This window comes from Drosophila navojoa, chromosome 4 (genome assembly GCF_054131105.1).
Source record: "Drosophila navojoa isolate 15081-1374.11 chromosome 4, UAZ_NAV_1.0, whole genome shotgun sequence".
NCBI classification, from domain to species: domain Eukaryota; kingdom Metazoa; phylum Arthropoda; class Insecta; order Diptera; family Drosophilidae; genus Drosophila; species Drosophila navojoa.
In genome coordinates, this window is record NC_142892.1 from 8,185,419 (window position 1) to 8,205,452 (window position 20,034).

Here is a 20,034-nt window from a genome sequence, read left to right on the forward strand (position 1 = left end):
ACTTGGTTGCCGTAAGACAATTTTTAGTGGCCGATATGTTTTCAGATTTTGATGCTAGCTAACGAATTTTTTATTTTATATTGTTTTTGTCATAGCAATGATGGAGATGCTTACTTTTTTACGCTAAGTGTAATACCTTTCTATATACTGCTGGCGCTCTCTAGCGGCCAAAACGAAGTTGACGCCATGCACTACTACCGCTTTCTATTGTTGATAACTGATAATATTGTATTAGTGGTGGCGCTCTTTAGGAGCTGTGAATAAATAGTCTGTGATTTGAAAGCTGTTCTCAGCATTACATTCAGCCAAGAGTAAAGCAGTGCACATTTGCCTCCTGACCAATAGGTGGCGATGTGTGCTGTTAACACAATTGTGGCGTCTGTTACTGCTCGCTGTACAACTAGCAGCTGTTAACTTTCTAGGGTGGCCTCAAATTTGGCTGTGCCAGTGTTAATAAGCAGCTGCTGTAGACGTAAGAAGAAGCAGATTTAATAAACAACAGAAAATCTTGTAATTTGCAATGGTAAGCCAAAAATATATATGAATAACACTATTAAACTAGCAAATCCATTCCGTATACAGCTATTCTATTCATTCTTCAAGTCGCTGGTTGGCAAAGAAGTTGTGGTCGAACTGAAAAATGACCTAAGGTAAGAGTCGCTTTTGGCGCGTGTCAATCCATAAAAGTGAAATTAAAGCCGGCATTTTTTCAGCATATGTGGTACACTGCACTCCGTGGACCAGTATCTCAATATAAAGCTGACAGACATCAGCGTCACAGATCCCGAAAAATACCCGCACATGTTGAGCGTCAAGAACTGCTTCATCCGCGGCTCCGTGGTCCGCTATGTCCAGCTGCCCGGCGATGAGGTGGACACGCAGCTCCTGCAGGACGCAGCGCGCAAGGAAGCGGTGGTTAGCACGAGATAGAACATGCCCGAAAGTCTATGGTACGAATTATACATACATATATTAAGCTGAACTTCCAAGCGCAAGAAAATCCGCCATTACGCGGTGTTCATTGAGTTGTCTCTGTTTCTGACCTATATCTAAGCGAAAAACTGTTAAGCAAAAGAAGAAAAAACAAAAATAATGCAACAAATTTAATTGAAAATAGATTATTTACCAAAAAGCAAATACAAACTATTATATATTTGTAAGGTCCTTAGGCCAACGATATTCTATTTATAGAATATTTTAGAGGTCTTTGGAATAATGAAGGCATTCTTGTACATATGTAATACTCATACATTTGGTTTATGTACGGGTCATAAATTTTTGATGAGTCACTTGGGGCTCTCCATGCAACCTTTATATGTGAATTTTTTATGTTTTTGTTTTGATGAGCTACGAAATCATTATTGGTCTACGCATGAATGGCATTAATCGCTGAGAATTGTATTATAAAAGGCTGTTTGTATCATGGGGCAGCAGGAGAAACAAAATGTTTTTAGGTCAAAGCAAAGCTAGGATGCATGTATTGGAATTAAGCTTCACATACATGTGTACTTGCGCTCCATTAAAGCTAATGATTTATGAGGTTGACTTAATTCTTGACAAGAATTTTAAATTTCATTACTCTGATTGTTCTGCTTTGACTTAAGGTCCCACCTCCTTGGGCCTTTGTCCCTGCTCATGCCATTTAATTGTCGTTTAACCTGTGTGGGCAATCGAAATACTTGAAATATCCAATCCTATTTATCACTGTGGATGCAAATGCTGTGTGACGCGTCCTAGCGGGAAGTTGTCAAGTAGAATTTGGAATTTGTTTTGCGAGGAGTGAACGTGTGAGCTTAAACAAAAAAAGTCCCGCCTTCGGAGCGGTACACACTTTATGGCATTCGAATTTGAATTTACGAGCTCACAATTGTCAACGCGATGCCTAAATACCAAGCAGATGCCTATTTAGGGAATTATTTTGTGAGATATCGTGCCATCAAATGGTGGACGTGTCACTCTGTTTTGTCCTTTGCCTGTGGACGTTGAGGACGTAGATGTGAACGTGGCCAACACGGTGTGTCCAGCGCACCTCCTGTGGAGTTTACAGCTCGCATACACAATAAACAAACTTCGGTCAACCATTAAACACCCTGCGTCGGCGTTAGCCCCCAGCTTTAGCTTCCGCCTGTGTCCCACACCCAGCTATCCACGTTTTCCATTATTTTGCTAAATTGGTTTCGACTTTCTTCTTTTTTTTTTTATCAAACAGCAGCTAAACAAAAATTTCGTAGTAAATATTTGGGCGCAGTGAAGTTGGTTCCTTTGGTCGCTTCCCAGCATTTTGTTTTGCATTTGGACACGAACTTTGCAGTTATAAAAAAATATGTAGCCCGCCAACTGTTCGCCGGGGATTGAGTGAGTTGGAGCAGTTTGTCGTTTTCAGCGACTGCGCCACTCTGGGTGTGGGTAGAAATAACGAGGGATTGAGTTTCTGACTCGCCAGCCAGCCAGCCAGGCAGCCAGCAAACCACCCAACCACCCAACTGCCGAACTGTGCTGTGCATAAAAGTGTAATATGCCTGCCGATGGGTTGGAGTTTAGCTAGATTTACGAGCCCAGGCGCAGGCATTGTCATAAGCATAGACATTTCAGGATTCCAGGCGCTAGTTCATCAACGTGTTGAATTGTGCGTGCTGCGTAAAAGTTTGCTCATAAAATGTTTTTGCAATGGTCTCATTCGGTTTTTATTAAAAAATAAACTATACAAATTTTACAGAGATTACCTAAATTGTACAAAGAAAACACACACATATTGACATACATTGTACATACAAACAAACAGTTATATTATTGCCATTCATATCACGGCGACAAGTTAAGTCGGTAATTCTCTAGTGCGATATGGTTGATATTACTCTATTAAGAAATGCCTGCTTTCTGCATCTAATGGATTGGACTCGCAGATCGATAAGGTACCAACTTATAATATGTAAATGTTATTAAGTACATAAATATTATACATAAATATTGTTCCCAAATGCAAATAAATCTCAATTAAAGTCACTTAGAGATTCTTATACATACAAATGGGATTTTTGTCTTCGTTTAATAGTCTGTCTGTATGCCAGATTTCTTCTCGCCGACTAGTCCCGACTAGAACACAATTTTTTGTTAATTATGAGTTTTTTCTGTGTGAAGAAATAAAATTTAATTGAGGCCTCCAGAAATCCCTAAGGCATTTATCAAGCTTCAACATGGACAGCCTGTGCATTAATTTTGGCAGCACACACATACCTATATATAAATGTTTGTCTGTATGCACAAATGGCGTAAACCTATATAAGTTAAGTACATACATCTTACAAGTATTATAGGGGCTTAGTCGATGTAATTAACCTGCTTGGACTACAGCTGCCGCACTAATCCGGGTAGCTAAAATTCGCAATAACATTACAACTAATTTCGGTAGCTAGTGTGGTGTTCCTTGTCCGACTTCAGCTAGTAACTACTCTGCCTATGCTCCGCATTTGATACTGCTTATATTGTATGTATATATAATATATATAGTTGTATAGCGATGTCACTAGGTAATTAAAATTGCATATACATAAATTGGCATCGCATAAAACGTGTTTTTTCCCCGCATTCGAAATGAATACTCGCACAGCTGAGCTCTGTGGCGATTAAAATATCATCAAATTTACATTTAGACTCCCCTTTTTACAAACAGAGACACACTCACACTCACTCACTCAGTCACTCACACACAAATACATATATAATTGAATATGCATATATATAGTTATGGACCGGCACGAATCTCTCCGGTCACGCCCTTAGTTGTCAGCCACACTCTTATGTCCTACACTCGCTATTTAAGTAAGCCTACGGTTACGACTACGCACACGAACAGTGTTCAAAGACTTAACTCTCAGTTAGTTTAACTAATCAAATGTTGCACGGCTCGATGATCTGATCATCGACAGCGTCATGCTCCGTTCCGCTCCACCCCGCTGGCAACGCAATCTTGAACAACCTCTCGAGTACTGGAAGAGTCGCGCATCACGCCAGGTGGTCGCTTCGTTTTAACTGTACATTTCACAGCATCTTAGACTGGTTTATTGTGCGGGCGAGCCGGTTGACTCTAGGAGTTCCTGTTGGCGCCGCACTAGTTCCTGGCTCAGGCAACGGCAGCAGGAGCAAGCATCCTCCACCGCGCGCATTGTCGCACCCACCTCTGCCTCGACCGTCACCATCGCCGCTAGCTCTGCTCACACACTCGACACCCGTTCGTTGTTGTCCGTCAGGTGGCTGATACCCGTCAGCAGCTTGTGTCCATTGGCCACGCCCACGCCAACGCCGCCGCGCTGGCTGTCGTAGTTGAGCACCAGCGTGGACGGCGTCGACTGCAGCAGCAGCTGTTCCTGCTCGCGCAGACAGCCCGAGTGCCGGCCAGCGATCGCCGAGCTGTGATTGGGATGTGGGCTGCGCACTGTTGAGCTTTTCCTCATCATCTGAGGCGTGGCTGCGCATCCTGAGGAGCTGCCGACCTGCAGCAAGCCCACCTGTTCCTTGAATGGTCCACCGGTGGTGCCGTTGCTGGAGCTGCGGTAGTAGCTCTGCTGGCGGAAGGTGCGCAGATGCCTTCCGCTGCCACCTGCATCCACCTGGGTAACAGCCGTCAGCATCGAGGGAGTGCGCTGTGAGTCACCTCTGTAAGTGTCAAGAAAAGGGCATCAGTCCTCGGTTGGCTCGAAAGAGAAGCATCCGACCCGACCGGCTGTTTACCTGTTTAAGCTGTATGCATTGTTGTTTCCACCGCCCGTGCCGGATTTGTTGCCCTTGCCGGGGCAGAGATGAAAGGCGCCGTAGATGAGCGGGTTAACGAGGCTGTTGGACATGCCGAAGAAGAAGATGGCGTCCTGCAACTCATCGCCCAGCTGCAAGCAAGCGAGTCCATACAAAAATTAATTACAAGTACTTGGACAGGATTTCAATATGTCTGTTACGTTTTTTTTTTTTTTGTATGTTTCTTATTGTTTGTGGTCTGCCAGCCTGAGCATGCCAGCAGCTTGAGCCGCTGTTGGTTTTACCTTTTTCTGGTTTTTACGTCCTCGTAAGACCTTATGCTACAGGCTTTTATGGTTAACCGTAAACAAGTCAACATTCCGCAGACCTCGGTCATATGCCCAGACCATTAATTAAAAATTGAGCATTAAAAATAATTCCGTAGTGCCTAGGCCCCCGTCTGGCAACGGCACAGAAATTACGAAAAAGTGTAGCTATAAAAAAGGATGTTGGAACAGCTGCTGACTGAATCAATTGTTTTGCAGCCGTGCAGTCCCTTGCTGTGCATATCCCAGCAAAACGCACATTTTTTCACTGGCTCACGCCATAACGTAAAGCACGTCAAACCAAGCATAAAAAAGAGCACCTCGCTCAACCCGCCCACAGCGGGGATCGACGGTTGATTGATGTGCCTTCAAAGTGCTGTGAAATGCCTTCGCAGAACTTCTGGCACACATTAGGCAAGGGTTACAGGGTATTCCTGTTAGGAATATGAAAGGAGCATTGCTGACATTTTTACCAGGCTCGAGTGCCTAAAGCGTAAAAAATACTCGGAAAGCAGCCTTATGGATGCATGAAATATTTAAATTACAATTAGACGCCTAGTGCACATAGCCAACACCTCCGCCAAGTTTAGAATTTTATTTCTTCTATTTTGTTATGGTTTGCGTAAAACAAAATATTTGCTGTTTCCTCATTTTTCTGTTTTGCCTCCCAGGCTACTTTAAAGGACAAATCTACTGCAAAATAACCCTTTTTAAATAGCCAGCGTCTTGGCACAGAAGTGACCCAAACTGGCATTGGCAATCTCAGCTTCCTTTACCTTTACCTTTTTATCTGGATTCCAGAACAGGAAGATAATCATCATTACGTAGTAGGGTGTCCAGCAAATGAGGAAGGCGATAATGATCACCACTGAGATTCGTAACGATTTCATTTTCGCCTTGTGTATTAGACGTTGCCGGTTCGTCTGCGTGGGCAGCTGTTTCGTTGTCGAATAGTTGGCCAATTTGGAGCCCTGGAACATTTTTTCGCTGCCTGATAAGGTGGACAAGGAAGAGAAAGCAAAGACAAAAATAAATGCCAGCCGACATTAACATAGTTTCTACTGGAAGACACGACATTTGGAAATCCACTTACTTGAGATGGTTCGAAAGGTTGACATGTAGGTGCCTGAAATATTTAAATTTGTTGCATTTCATTAGGATCCAGATGGACAGTTATTTCTCTACCTCTACATATACATATACATACATATGTATGTGTGTATGTGTACTTACCAAAGAGTATGCACAAGGGCAGCAGGAAAGTGAAGACGAGCGTGAAGGTAGCATACATCTGCTCCTGCCAGTCGGCCGTGTAGAAGCCGTGAGTCACACACTGATAGAACTCCTCGACGAAAGGACCTCGTGCCACATGGAAAATGAAGAACTGCGGGTGCCAAGTGCCAAATGCCAAATGCCGAGTTTCCGAGTTGCCGACGAAAAATGCCGACGCCGAGTGCCGGGTGCCAGATTGTGGTTGACAGCAGAAGTGGTTGGATAGCATTAAAAATGATGACACAAGCAGTTTGATTAAAATTCGCTCACACAAAAGTACAAATATTCAAGAGTTTTTATTTGTTTATTTTTTTGATTGAATAATATTGGCTCTTCTGCTTCCATCAATCAAAATACACACACAGAGGGAAAGACACCGACTGCATGATGCTGTATTTATTGTGAAATAATAGGAATGTTTATCTTCCTGATTACTTTTACGAAATCCCCAATCATTTTCTAAATCGCATCGTCTTAGCCATTACCAATTCGAGTGTGTTGGACAGCATTTGATTGTCGATTGCTATCCTAGTTGCGTGCCACAAGAGCACTCTCAGCTCTGGCTATTCAAATTTACAATGTGTATCTTCTAGAGGCAACTCACTTGTCTATCGCATGCATAATTCACATTTTGCAGCACGTTTAGCTTGGCCAAACCATAAATTATTCATTAACTCCATTAGCGTAATGTGCATGAATAATATTCACTAGAATCATAGTAATTTGGTTTTAAATGCAATATGCAAAATCGACCAACTGTTAATTTTAATTACTTCACATGCGTGAACACTTTATACCCTTCAAGAAAGGCAATGTGGCTCTGTTGTAAACATCAATTACATTAGCACACATCTCGTTTATGCAATTTCCTTGTTGAACATCAATAAATCTAGCCAACGTGCGTTCGTGGGATTGTAACAAATGCATTAAAAGTCTGTTCATTTGAAAAGTTTATGGCTTCCTGGAGCTCAGCTCGAAGCTCTGACCATTCGGAGTGTCAACAGCTGTCGCGACTGCAGGGACGACTAAACGTCAAAGTAGTAAAACTAAAACGCTAAAAGCATGTGGGCGGGCATTAGCATCAGCATCAGCATCAGCATCAGCATCGACATCGACATCAGCATTAGAATCAGCTTTGGCATCGGTATTAGGACTGATTTTTATTAATTTCGTACATTTATAACTTCCACGCAATTTAACGACACGATGTGCCAAAATGAAAAAGAATAATGATGACAGGACCAACACAAATAAACAGATCCTTCGCCATAGAATTAAGTATTCTGTTAAAGCTGCTGGAACAGACATAAGTGTGAGGTCAACTGCTTCTCCTGTCTGCTGAACATGGATTCTCTATCAGTTAAAGTCCCCAATCGCACCTTGTCATGCCCGACTGATAAGTGATGCATGGCATCTTTGTGTGCATGTGTGTGTGTATGTGTTGATGTGTTTCGTTTGATGATGCAAAAAGTAAAAATAAGCCAATAAAACAGAATTCATATGAATTACATTTTGGGAACGCTAAAATGAAAAGCCCGCAGCTCTATAAAGTCAAAATACTGTGCCATAGTGTCATAAAAGATGGAAGACGTAAGCATAAACGAAAAACAAGAAGAAGCAAGGAACAGAAAACAAAATACAAGAAAAGCAAGGACGCACACGCATGTGCACAGCTGCTGGGGCTGGGGATCAACATTTGTTGTTTATTGCCAGTGAAAGTAAATTTTCATTTTGTTTTATTATTTGAGACGCGCGAATCGGAGAACAGAGAGGGACAGCGAGAGCGAGAGCGAGAGTGAGAATGTGAGCATCGACACAGCGGGAGTCATATATTGAATTTGAAACGTTGCTTATTGATTACTTGAGCTGAATGCGTGAGTTTCCTAATAACGGAACAAACGGGGAAAGCTGCGAAAAGTTGTTCGGCGCGAACTTTTCAAATTATGCAATAGTAGTAGTAGCAAATGGCGCCGAGCCCAAGGAAAGATGCGGTGTCAAATATCACGTTTTAATATCGCATTACCTTTTATGTAACATATTCGAAGGGGCGAACTTTAATTGTGTGTGTGCAAGTGTGAGTGAGTCTGTGTGTATGAGTGTGAGTGAGTCTGCGCGTGTTTGTGTGTGTCTGTCTGGCTGAGGTAGCTGAATTAAGCAAGTTTGAATTACGAGCACTTTACGTAAGCTGCTATTTGTCACGTTCTAGAGACAGCCGCATCGAGTGTGTTTATTTATTTAACTTATGCGTAATCTCTGAGCGGATTCTGTGCCCACGCCCGGAAGCCTTAAAGATATAAAAAAGGCAATTATGCCAAATGCGTGGTACGGTATTTAAATATGGGAATGTGCGCCTGAGCCCAAACACAATCCCACTCGCCCACGCCACGCGAGGTGCCCACTAATTATATGCAAATATAATCACGATTTCACTAATTGGGTATCACTTGTATGCTTATGTGGGTAGAGATAACACTGGCAGATATGCACTACTGCTTACCTAAGAGAATCAAGAAGTATTTAGTGAAATAGATAGCATACTTTTCAGCGTCTCAACTGAATGAAGTCTCCCCTCTTATTTATTTCATAAACTAGAAAGAGCTGTTTTCAAAATGCAAGTGAACAGCATGAGAATTCCATGGAATAGGCTGTATCTCTAGCTCCATAAACCTCAACATCCACATGTGTAAGCAGATAGCCTAACGGCACTTTCCTATAAAAAATGAAAAGGTCACATTCTCTGTAATCTCTTGTCAAGGGTCCTGTTACTGCATTGTTTTAAGACAAACATGAATGTCAAACACCTCTTCAAGGCGTCCTGGAGACCAAAAGAGCCTACCTGAAAAGCAATTTGTGAAATGAATATATAAAACAGTTTCCACATAACTGGCAATCCGGTGCCTGTTAGCGCCAAGAGTTGTCTGCTGATTTGGCATTTAAATTAGGTATTATTTGAATCTCATGCATGGTATTATCTGTGCGTTTATTCAAGTGCGTAGTTACCATTAGATAAAGGTTCACTCAGCCCTCATAATTAAGCCAAATATCCATTGCCAAAACTGAGCATCCATGAATTTCTGGCACTGCAGAAAGATTCAATGCTTGTATTTACTATTCATGGCAATCCCCTGACTCTTCTCAGTCTGCATATTAAATAGTTGCAGAAATGTTAATGATAGCTGATAACTGATTCATCCACAAAGGAATGAAGCAAGCATTCATGACAGCCTTTGTTTGCAACATGAACTCACATACAATTAGCAAGCATGATATTGATTTTAAATAAAAATTAAATGTAAAAAAATATATTGAAAAGAAAAAATTTAATTGATTTGAGCTTAAATTTACCACAAGTAAAGGCGACTCTAATTACTCCACCTGCCAGCTCTCAGAAGAGGCAAAGCTAGCTTATCGAGAGTCTGCTGCTCCCTTGAGAACAGCCGTGACTCACACAAGACAGCTGAATATATATATTATTGGCTTTCAGATGGAGTATTTATTATAAATATTTTGTTGAGTGGCCCAGTAATCCTTTATGGTATGGCAAACAAGTGGATCGCATGACCGAAATGAATGCTTCACTAATCTGCAGATTGCGGTCTATCGTTCGCAGATCCAAGGGCTATTAAAATGCCAGCGGGCCATAAATCTGCCGGCCAACTCAATTAGATATGCAATCGAGCGACAGACAAAGGGCGAAGCACACCAAATAAATAATGCAATAAAAGTGTGAAAATAAAGAATTATAACAACAACAGCAACAACAACAATGAAAGCAACACCAAAGGAACAACAGCAGCTAGAACAACAAACAAAAAGAGAAAATGGTCAAATGTGTTTTTCTTATTTTTTATCCGCTTTCGGTTCTGTTGACTTTTTTTGCTTCGCCCCGTTATGATTAAAGATGAGCAAAAGGAAATGGATTCAAGCAGATAAGCAGTCCCCAGCACGGGGCTGCAATGGGAAGCAATCTAACGGAATGCTGGAAAGTATGCCGAGCAAATAAATATTTCATTTCTGTTGTCAGCGCGTGAACGTTACAGTTTTTTCAGTTAGGGGCTGCGCTTGCTGGCTAACCCTTTGCCCAAGCAGCTGAATATACTCTATCGGAAAGGTCGCATGGCTGGTGAGAGATATGTGGTGCCGGAGCACGTGTGGTGGGCGTGCCGATACCCAAAGCAACGTTTAGCTAACTGACATCCAAGAGGCAATCAGTTTTAATGCCTACCCACGCACCGACGCCCTCCTCGGACTATTTACGCGCTGCCACGGGGCGAATGCGTGCCATAAAGTAAACATATAACTCCAAGCTCGGCGTAGAAGGTGAGACGGAGCAGCGGCCTGCGGCCCAACTGCTGCCTTGTGCTTGACTTAATGGCAGGCGACAAATTGCTGCATAAGTTGGCAATTGTTCAGTGGGTGGAACGTTATGAAAGCGTCGGATGAAGAGTAAACAGTATTAGGAATTCGCCAGAAATCAATTTGAATTGATTTCTATTTGGTCTTTGGATTTGAAGTTGTATTTTGATATTTATAGCTGAGCGAGATAAGCCAAATGGGAATTTACCTGCGGCAGGCTGAGCACCAGCGAGAGTATATATGTGCCGCCGAGCAGCCGATGACAGCGCTTGGCCATGTTGAGCGACTTCATCGGATACTTGACAGCTATCCAGCGATCGACGCCGATGAGGACCAGCACATAGGTCGACAGGTACAGGCTGAACATTTGAAACAGCTTCACCAGCTTGCAAGTGAGCTCATTTGCCAGCCACTGAACCGTGTAGCTCCAGGCTGCCTCGCCAATCAGACAGAAGCCGGTGACCAGGACATCAGCAATGGACAAGTGAAACATTAGCGAGTAGATGGCGCTCCATGTGTGACGAGAGTTGCGTCGCGTGATTCGAGTCTTGTATATGTTCCATATGGTCAGCAGATTGCCGAGCATTGAGAAAAGTGCCATCACAGCCAACACATAAACCTTGAGCATGCCAGAGCGTGACAGCTGTGGTGCATGGTCCATTACATGCTCCGGCACCTGCTCCGCCAACGTCGATAACTCGTGCAAGCTGTTGGTGTGACCGAGCGTTGAGCTATTCAGGCGTGAATTGGTCATAATGGCATAAGCCGCCTCAGAGTTTCCATTACTGTTAGCAGCCGCAGCCTCTGAGGTGGCTGTGGCTTCTGTGGCCAGGGCAAGGCCAGCATCCAGTATGTTGAGCGTGTAGTTGGCTATGTTGGGAGCCACCTCCGTGACGGCTGCAACGAAAAGCCGAGTGAAATTCGCTGCTGCGGACCAATTGCTATCCGTTTCATTGAATGCTGCACTGTCCAGCAGATCGGCAGCTCCAGCAACGGCAGACGAGTTGCTAACAGGTAGTCGAAGACGTGGAGAATCCTCAAAATCCATTATTTAGTATTTCTATATGTGTATGTAATACTTTGTTGCAGCAGCACGAGCTTAGTAGTGGTTTCGGTGGTTTAGTAGTGCTCTTGTGGGTTTGAGCTCTTGAGCTCTTGGCTTGGTTGCATATTCAAAATGATTTTAGCTCCTCGATGTTAAGCTAAGGCAACAGATGCGTGAGGTTAACCATTTTAGTTACAGCAATCGAGGTGGGATGCAGCTCACTTTCCTCTGTAAAGAAAATGATGGAAATTTAGTTTGTTATCGAATCAAATATGCTTGCTGAGCAAGAAGCTTTCAACTTGGCGCAAACTCTGAAAGTAATATAGTTAGGTATACTACTTTCCAAGAATAAAACTCATACTTTTTTATATGCACTGCAAACATATTCAATTTAGTTTTTTATTGAATCAAACATGCGTATTGAGCAAGAAGCTTTCATCTTAATGCCAGATCTAGGGGATGTGCTGATTTTATCCTTTTTATCTGAACTGCAAACATATTCAATTCCGCACTTCCTTTATCTGGTTTGAGCTATGTACAAACGCAGATGCAAATGACTTCCTGTTTGGCAGCTAAACATCAATTCACACAGCATTTATTGAGCTGAGTTTCCGAGCAATTTGATGCTGGCAATTTGAATATTCAGCGTTGCAGCATCGAACCCGTCGCCGTTGACCTTTGCCACCCAATTAACCGACCGTAATTACAAAGCCATTCATTAAATAAAAGTGGTTACTGCCGCTTAGCTCGATTGCTGGTAGCTGGTTTGCTTGGCTTCAGCTCGGCCACCGGGAATTTCAGTCCAAAGCTCGCGTATTAGCTTTAATAGATACAACGCGGCGACAAGACAAGACCGCACGGAAATGTGACCTAGCGTCGCGTTGCAGTGCAAGTTCCAAGTAAAATTACATAAAATTAAATTTTCTTATATAATTTATGAACATAAATTAAATAGAAACAGCACCTTGTTATTTTAACTGCAACGTGGCAATGAAAAGTAAACAAGCAATGCCAAGCAAAACATAGAAAAATAAGTAAGAAAGCTATAATCGAGAATGCCCGACTAGCAGATGCCCTAAACATCATCCGATCTACGCTTTTAAATATACAGTTTCAATCTGGCATAAATTTATGAAATATTAAAGTAAATTGTTAAATTTCTTTTAAATAAAAGAGAAGCAAAGAAAATCAATTAAATTAAATTAACAAGAGCTGTTCGTCAAAGTAAAAAAAAAATAAGAAAAGTGAAGCGAGCATACGTATAGGAAAAATGCTTTGTTTTGCCTACCGCTGCTATTTGTTTATTTGTATTTAAATTCTAGGTAATTATCGGAGTTTCATGAGAGAAGTCTACTGACATTTTATAAAAATAGCAAACGTCTTTCAAAAAGGATCTTGGTGACGTTATGCAAAATATAATACAAATTTTGGGTACATTACTTTAAAATTGTAATTTGAAAAGAGTTTCTATTGATATTATAGTTAGCTTTTTGCCTCCACCCATTCCAGCATACGGGCGCACAGACAGACACACATATAGACATGGCTATATCCATCAAGAACATATATGATTGATTGCCCATTTTCAATGGGCTCATGGTATAATACAAATAAATCATAAAACAATGTATGTATATGCATCGATATGATAATAGGCATTATGGCTGTCACTACGATTCATAAGTCCGTTTCTTGACTACTCTATTGGATTGTCATCGATGAATGCAAGCAAGAAGAATCGCTAATTGAGACAAAATTGATTGCAAAGTAGGAGCGAGAAAACTACTTTAGTTGAAAAATGATGCTTGGAAAACGAGCTTGAGACTTGAGTTTTACTCTTAGTTCGTTCTAATTGCCTTTAATTGCCAACTAATGCTCGTAAGCATTTGATGGCATAAAATAAAGCTGCATTACTAAATTGCTTTTTAATCGCTTACAGTAAATACATATATGTACATATATATATATATTTACGTATATATAAGAAAAGTTCCCCTATTGTCAATCTGTTTACGTTGGCCGCATGCTCGGATGGAAAAAGTTTAAAAGTCTTGTGGCGCTTAATCAACACGATTAATATACAAATGCGCATTTGATTGATCGAGCCAGCCGCCCAGTCAAAATGAAATACACATGAGCCCCGGGGTCATCGTATCAGAGCTTGAGCAGCACATGCACCAGAGTAATGCGATTTGCATATAACGTGTCAAAAATTGAAGGCCTAAGAGCGCCAAATGAGGCGAAACTTCTTTCATTCTTACGTCTAGACGACCCTCGGACCAGTCGGTGTTTGCATCTTAAGTCAGCTGTCAAGGCACAGGACATGGCCAGGACTTAAGGCATTAAAAGCCACACCGAAACAGCAACTGGCTTAACAACTTAGAATGCGCCAATTAGTGCTAATTGTATGAAATGAAAAATATCATATACCCCCGTCAAACGGATGAATGGTGCGCAAGTTTGAATTGTTTTCCATTGACGTGATAAAAATTTAAAGTACGAGCAAAGAGCATACGTCAGCCGTCAGTTGTTGATGATAAATAATTAAAAATTGCTTTCAATTATTAATATTCTCCAAAGTAGAAGTCATTTAAAAGTCCAATAACGCTAAGACTCTCTTTTGTTTAAACTGGCACACGCTGCGTATACGCGACATGCTGTCTGTCAATGCTCAGCAAATAATTAAAGAGCGCCCGCAAATGTTGTGTCCCAACAAAGATAACCAGCTCGTTTCTTAAATAACTATGCAAAAGTTTTCATATTATGCTGTGCATGCCACAAATTGGAATTGGAATTGTAAATAGATTACTCGCTGGACAGTTTAAGTGGTGATTATATGCGGTCTTTTGTAAGCACAAAGTTGTTGGCCATGCTAAACTGTTTTGGCATTGTCTGCTGGGCCAGCACTCATTTTGAGGCAGCAAAGTTTTGTAAATCTGCATCCAGTTGATTGCATTAGGATCAGCAAAACCTCAAAAGGTCAGCCGGCACACAGACAACCCACTCTCACCCTCTACACGTGCCACCTCTTGAAACTGATACTTCAGCTACTACAGCTCGTTTGAGCCACGGCTACCGCGCAGCGGGTGTCATGACCTTTGCGTAATACAGGTCCACTTTCATACCTTATAGTCGAGCTCTATGATATTCAACTTGAGGCATGATTTTCAATGGTTTGGATAATTAACTAATTAATTAGTCTGACGTGAAAATTGGATGGAATTATTAAAATTCAGCCCTGGTGCTGTCTGGCACCGCAGTAAAAACAACGCAGGACTTTTAAAATAATTAATATTGCGGCACAGGTAAAGGGCAGGTGCCTACTTACGATAAATGCGATTGTGTTCTTCTAAGTATATATACAAGACTAAATATACCAGCAATTTGTATAGAACAACTTTGAATAGAATTGTCTTAGTCTGGAGAAAGTTTGGGCATTAGCTGAGATTGAATTAATTCGAAATTATTTCAGTTTTTGTTTTACTTTTTTTTGTTGCTTTTGTTTTCCTTCTGTTTGTTGTTATTGGGCTTCTGTTTTCCTATTGGAATACAAATTGAGAAAAGTTCAAGCTGATGCAATTGTTTGTGCTACCGCGGCTTCGACAAGTATTAACACACCTCGGAGCCAAGCACACTGAGAAAAAACAACATGATGGCTATAGAATATACTTTTGGTCTTTGGCAAACAGACAGACAGAGCTGACAAAAGCACATTAACTTCTTTAATTTTAACACACAAGCTGTGCGTTTATTTGCTCTTATTCTGGATGATATGTGCTCTGACTTTTTGGCTTTGTCTAACCAAGTCGAAAGTGCGGCTTGTTTGCACAGTTGTCCGCTTCGTTCACACATAGACACTCAGCACACACACTCGAGCCGCACAAAGAACCAGACACACATATATACACACCTCAAATTTTGGATATAATACACGCGAATGTGTATTTGAATGTTTTTTCAACATTAGATCGCATATAAGCCAAAAACAGCGTGTGTTTTAAGTTCAAATATTAACATATCTTTCGTTATACACATGCATACACACATACATACATATGTATATGCATGAGTGTGTGCATTTTGACTCCTCAGGCGCAATAGCATATCTATTTGCTAATCATTTTTGGCATTTGAGCTTAGAAACTTTGAATTTTACGTTTTCAATATTTGCACAATTTGTGCGGTTCGTTTTGTCTGCGCAGCAAATACGAATTCACTGAAAAGCTACAGGCACACAACCACACAACCACCACACAGCCACACACCCACACTAATTCTCAGTTTATAGGCATTTAATTTATTTGGAATAACACATTAATTATTCAATTTAATGTTGGAGCCACTTGCCTTGGAAAATATACGGGCCAATTTAATTTCAATTTTAATTTAAATATTATTGCATATATATATATATTACTTTTAGTTTCAATTAAACTAAGTCGAATTAATTTTTTCTCGGTATTTTATAACTAATGCACAATCATAAATTTCACAACTTTATATTCCGGGTATTGAGTGACGAGTAAATTCTTAGCTTTTAGTAAATTTTTACATTTATATTTTGTAGAAATTTGTACACTTGATGAATAAAATAGAACTCCTTAGACTTGACTTAACACACAATCATTTCAATCACTTCTTATTTATTGGCACTCGTCGAACTCTTATCTTATCACTGTCTCCGCTGATGTTACCAACTTCAATAAGCTGTGAGGCTGGCGCGTTCACTGCTGCATATCACTGACAACCGACCGACACGACTACCGTTGCGCCACATCGAGTACTGGCAGCTGGCTACTGACGCTCCGTTACGTTCCGTTCAGTTCAGTTGTTCGGTGCGAACTGTTCTTCGGGCTACGCACGAGACTCGGTCGGTCAGCGTTTCGCCAGTCGAACTTGTTTGCCGTGCTCAGTTGGCAAGCTCTTTCATTCATAAAATCTCAGCCACAGGCAGCCAGCAGCGGCAGGAATCGTCGTCCAACATGCAACATGTTGGCGTTGCTTCCATTTACATGTTTTGGCGCGCTCCCAAGACTTTTACGAAGGGCAATGCTCGACACACATAACTCATACGCACTGTGTTCCCAGTGTCTCCGTTGGCAGTGTCGCCGTATTGCCAACTTTCAATGTCGAATTTCCTGCTACACAAAAATAACTGTTGGCTCACTCATACGTGGCTACATCTACATCTCTGATTTTTATTTTTACATACCTAAATTGGGCAAGTGGAGTACAATGAATGTCAGGCTGGTAGGTGAAAATAAGTTTGGCTTTCCCCCTTTTATGATTGTATTGCAAAGCTGAGCAGCAAACAAAGTACTTCATTGTTCAGGCCCCCAACTGCTGATGGTTTCATGCCGACATACGTAATATACATGTATGCTTCATTTAATTAACGCGCAGCACAAACAATTTACTGTCTGGCGCACACGCGCATCCAAATTAATTAACCAAACTGAATTATCCTGACCACATGCTAAATAGTAAGAGCGTTTCGTTGTTGGTTTTGTGGCGGGCACTGCATAAGTGAGTGGCAGACATTTTGTACACTTAGCCAGAAGAAAGCAGAGCCAAGCGTGCCTAATTACACGTTTTACCCTCAAAAGTGTGTGGGCTGATGCCAGCAACTCACATAGTTAACAGGAAATAACATTATTTGACATGAACTTTCGATCATCATTAAAATGAATGCAATCTACATAAGTGTTTTTACAAACATACCCCACTTCGTATCCCACATGAGCGTTTGTTGAGGAATACTTTTTTAATATGCCAGCATTTGATATTCGCTCTAATCGCTAATAGGATTACGCGTGATACACCTGTCAGGAGGCGGTTGTTCATCAAAATACATGTTTTAGCAGGCGACAGGCAATGTTGACAAATGATGCTTCTCGGAAGCTGCGCGAGCAAGCCAGATAATGCCCGGACCTTTGTGTAAGCAACCGATATCATTATCGCTAAAAGCTGTTCCCGGTTGGTTAGAGTTGGAGTTGTGTCAACCGCAACAGCGGCTGTTTGATAGTGAGCCGACAGCCGTCGTATAGGTTGCCCCACTAATCCTTTATATGTATTCCTTTACTGTCATCTTAGGTTTCTTTCTGCCTTTTTCTTTCTCTTTCTCTCGCTTAATATCATGTGTACGATTATATGTATATTTACCCATTGGCAATCCCGTTGCCTGGGTTCCGTATACCAAAACTATTTTGTGGTCAAGGCGAAATTTAAATTGCATGAATATTTAAAATTATAAGCGCGATAAAGGTCCCCAGGCGCAAGCTTATCCGCATCCTTATTCGCATCAGCAGCTACCTCCACCTTCGTATTTCTTTTCTGAATATCCCAGTTTAGAGCACAAAAGGGCCTGTCATGTGTGTGCGTCTGGGTCGCGGACAAATGCATAATTTGGCATACGGAATTATGGGCGGGAATGGAGACTCTTCTAGGCAGCATCCAATTTCCCGGGTGATTTATTTCTTTTTGGCCAAAGTTGACACAGCTCTTGACTTGGACTTGGCCCCGGATTATTGCTTTGTGCCTAACCAAGAAAAGAGCCTCGGGAGATGGGCGAATGCTGAATGAATGAGTAGGAAAAAAGTTGACAGTCTTGCGTAATCTATAGTGTGTTCATGCAAAGCAGGTTTTCGTTTATGTATTTATGTATATATTTATGTGATGACAAATATGACCAGCCCACACCGGGTCGCCCGATTGTGTGAGTGTGTGTGTGTGTGCTGCTGTGTCTACATTGGACTTAAAGTATTTATGCCAAAGTTTTGCTGATTGCTCTCGAACAGTGGATGGCGCACCTAAAGCCCTACCCCAAGAGCCTCTTCTCATAATGCGACTGCCACGTGCTGCACTCGACTAACGCGCTGTCAAGAAGAGACTCTTATAAATAATACAGATCATGACCAGTCGCAAAAAGCCAAATTGGCCCACGCTGTAAACACGCGCCCAAATGCCAAACCTCAAACCCCGAAACCTAAACCGAATTCCAAAACCCCAAGCATCATTTACGCCCGACAAATTGATTTTACCATGCCGAACGCTCAGCGCTCGGCCGTAAGTTAGTTAGCCTGTAACTGTCGGTATCGCAGGCACTTATTTGGGACTTGGGTCTGGCAGCCACAGCTTCATGCGTTGAGTAAGCAATGGTTTTCACTTGCGTTTTCGCCTTTATCATGATTTTTTCCTGTTTTCCGCCTTCGCTTTCCGTTTGAAATGGCTGCTCTGCTCCGCTTTTGTCTGTTTCCATTTACTCACATTCCGGCACAAGCGATGCTCATTTTCGTAAGTATTTCAACATATTTTTATTCCACCCAGGCGAGGCTTTACTTTGTTTTCATTTGTCGGTTCCGTTTGGGTTGCTTCTTATTCTTTTATTTCTTCAAGATTCCAACTACTTTATTTGGATAACAGTTTGTTTGAAGTGCCGCCGAGCTTTAAGACCCATACTAAACATAAGCAGAGAATTTAGTCTAAATAAACACGCTTACCCTTGCCCAATTTGCAAACGGTGGCTTAAGTATTTATTTACGTGTTTTATTTTCTTCTTCTTCTTCTTCTTTTTACACAGCGTGCTTGGTAAAAAGTCAAATTAGGTTCACGCATGGCCTACAAATTATTAAAAACTTCAATTACCCGCAGAGGCCTTATACATGGCCGTTGTTGTGGATACCTACATCGTGCCGTACATTATTCCACACGTGCAAACACGTTCCGTGCTTCCATATAACGTGATATTAATCGAAAGCTCTCATTGAAGTCTGTAGCCTATACATATGTATACTAAATTTGTTGAATTTGTTCGATGCAGTTCTAAATCAGTTCAGTTCCAAGAAAAGAGAAACATTCCAAATGAAAAGAAATACTACCCTCTCTCTCACTCTCTCTCTCTTTCTCATTCATTCTCTCACTCTTTTATTGTTTTTCATGCTGTAACCCAAATGAAACCAAGAGAAGAATTTAATGCAGCAATGCCACAACAACAACAACTGACGACTCAGTCACTCAGGAAATTGCTATATGAAGCAGAGAACTCGTAAAGTATATCAGGATATACTATATGTCATTTTTATTCTGTGTACTCTGAAGTGCTACGATAAATTTAATTACATTTTCACACATCCATATGTGTTAACTGCAAGAACACCTTCTGCATAAGGTTAAAAAAAACTGACACAAACATAACGAATTGCCTGATGTCATCTCAACCCGTCTCTTTAACACAATTAAACCTTGAATAGCTTAACGACACTCGCATAATTAAAACGGGGAGCTCAACTGTCATGCATGCTTTTTCTT

At 41.4% G+C, this 20,034-nt stretch overlaps 2 protein-coding genes and 1 long non-coding RNA gene across 3 annotated transcripts; 2 read left to right on the plus strand and 1 right to left on the minus strand.

The window, feature by feature from the left end:
- The first annotated feature begins 377 nt into the window (after positions 1 to 377).
- Positions 378 to 1,143, plus strand: LOC108652527 (U6 snRNA-associated Sm-like protein LSm2). The gene is made up of 3 exons (XM_018102735.2): positions 378 to 523; positions 583 to 650; positions 714 to 1,143. Exons 1-3 carry the CDS (start codon positions 521 to 523, stop codon positions 928 to 930), a joined length of 288 nt encoding a protein of 95 aa, XP_017958224.1. The 5' UTR covers positions 378 to 520; the 3' UTR covers positions 931 to 1,143.
- A 1,516-nt stretch (positions 1,144 to 2,659) lies between these two features.
- Positions 2,660 to 11,902, minus strand: CrzR (corazonin receptor). Its single transcript, XM_018102674.3, has 6 exons — positions 10,891 to 11,902; positions 6,288 to 6,438; positions 6,148 to 6,180; positions 5,837 to 6,045; positions 4,729 to 4,880; positions 2,660 to 4,653 (listed from the first exon to the last, which is right to left on the minus strand). The coding sequence occupies exons 1-6, from the start codon at positions 11,728 to 11,730 to the stop codon at positions 4,212 to 4,214; spliced, it is 1,827 nt and encodes a 608-aa protein (XP_017958163.1). The 5' UTR covers positions 11,731 to 11,902; the 3' UTR covers positions 2,660 to 4,211.
- LOC149091372 (uncharacterized) lies at positions 6,337 to 6,611 on the plus strand. The gene is made up of 2 exons (XR_016196825.1): positions 6,337 to 6,472; positions 6,509 to 6,611. It is a non-coding gene; the product is annotated as an uncharacterized LOC149091372 (long non-coding RNA).
- Positions 11,903 to 20,034: the final 8,132 nt, after the last annotated feature.

Excerpts from the sequence above, each read along its gene's own strand:
- LOC108652527 (XM_018102735.2), top strand. Across the intron at positions 651-713 it reads GAACTGAAAAATGACCTAAG|CATATGTGGTACACTGCACT; the intron begins GTAAGAGTCGCT and ends GCATTTTTTCAG.
- CrzR (XM_018102674.3), bottom strand. The coding sequence starts at position 11,730 with ATGGATTTTGAGGATTCTCCACGTCTTCGACTACCTGTTAGCAACTCG. Across the intron at positions 6,046-6,147 it reads AACCTTTCGAACCATCTCAA|GCAGCGAAAAAATGTTCCAG; the intron begins GTAAGTGGATTT and ends CCACCTTATCAG. Across the intron at positions 4,881-5,836 it reads TCTGGAATCCAGATAAAAAG|CTGGGCGATGAGTTGCAGGA; the intron begins GTAAAGGTAAAG and ends GCTTGCTTGCAG.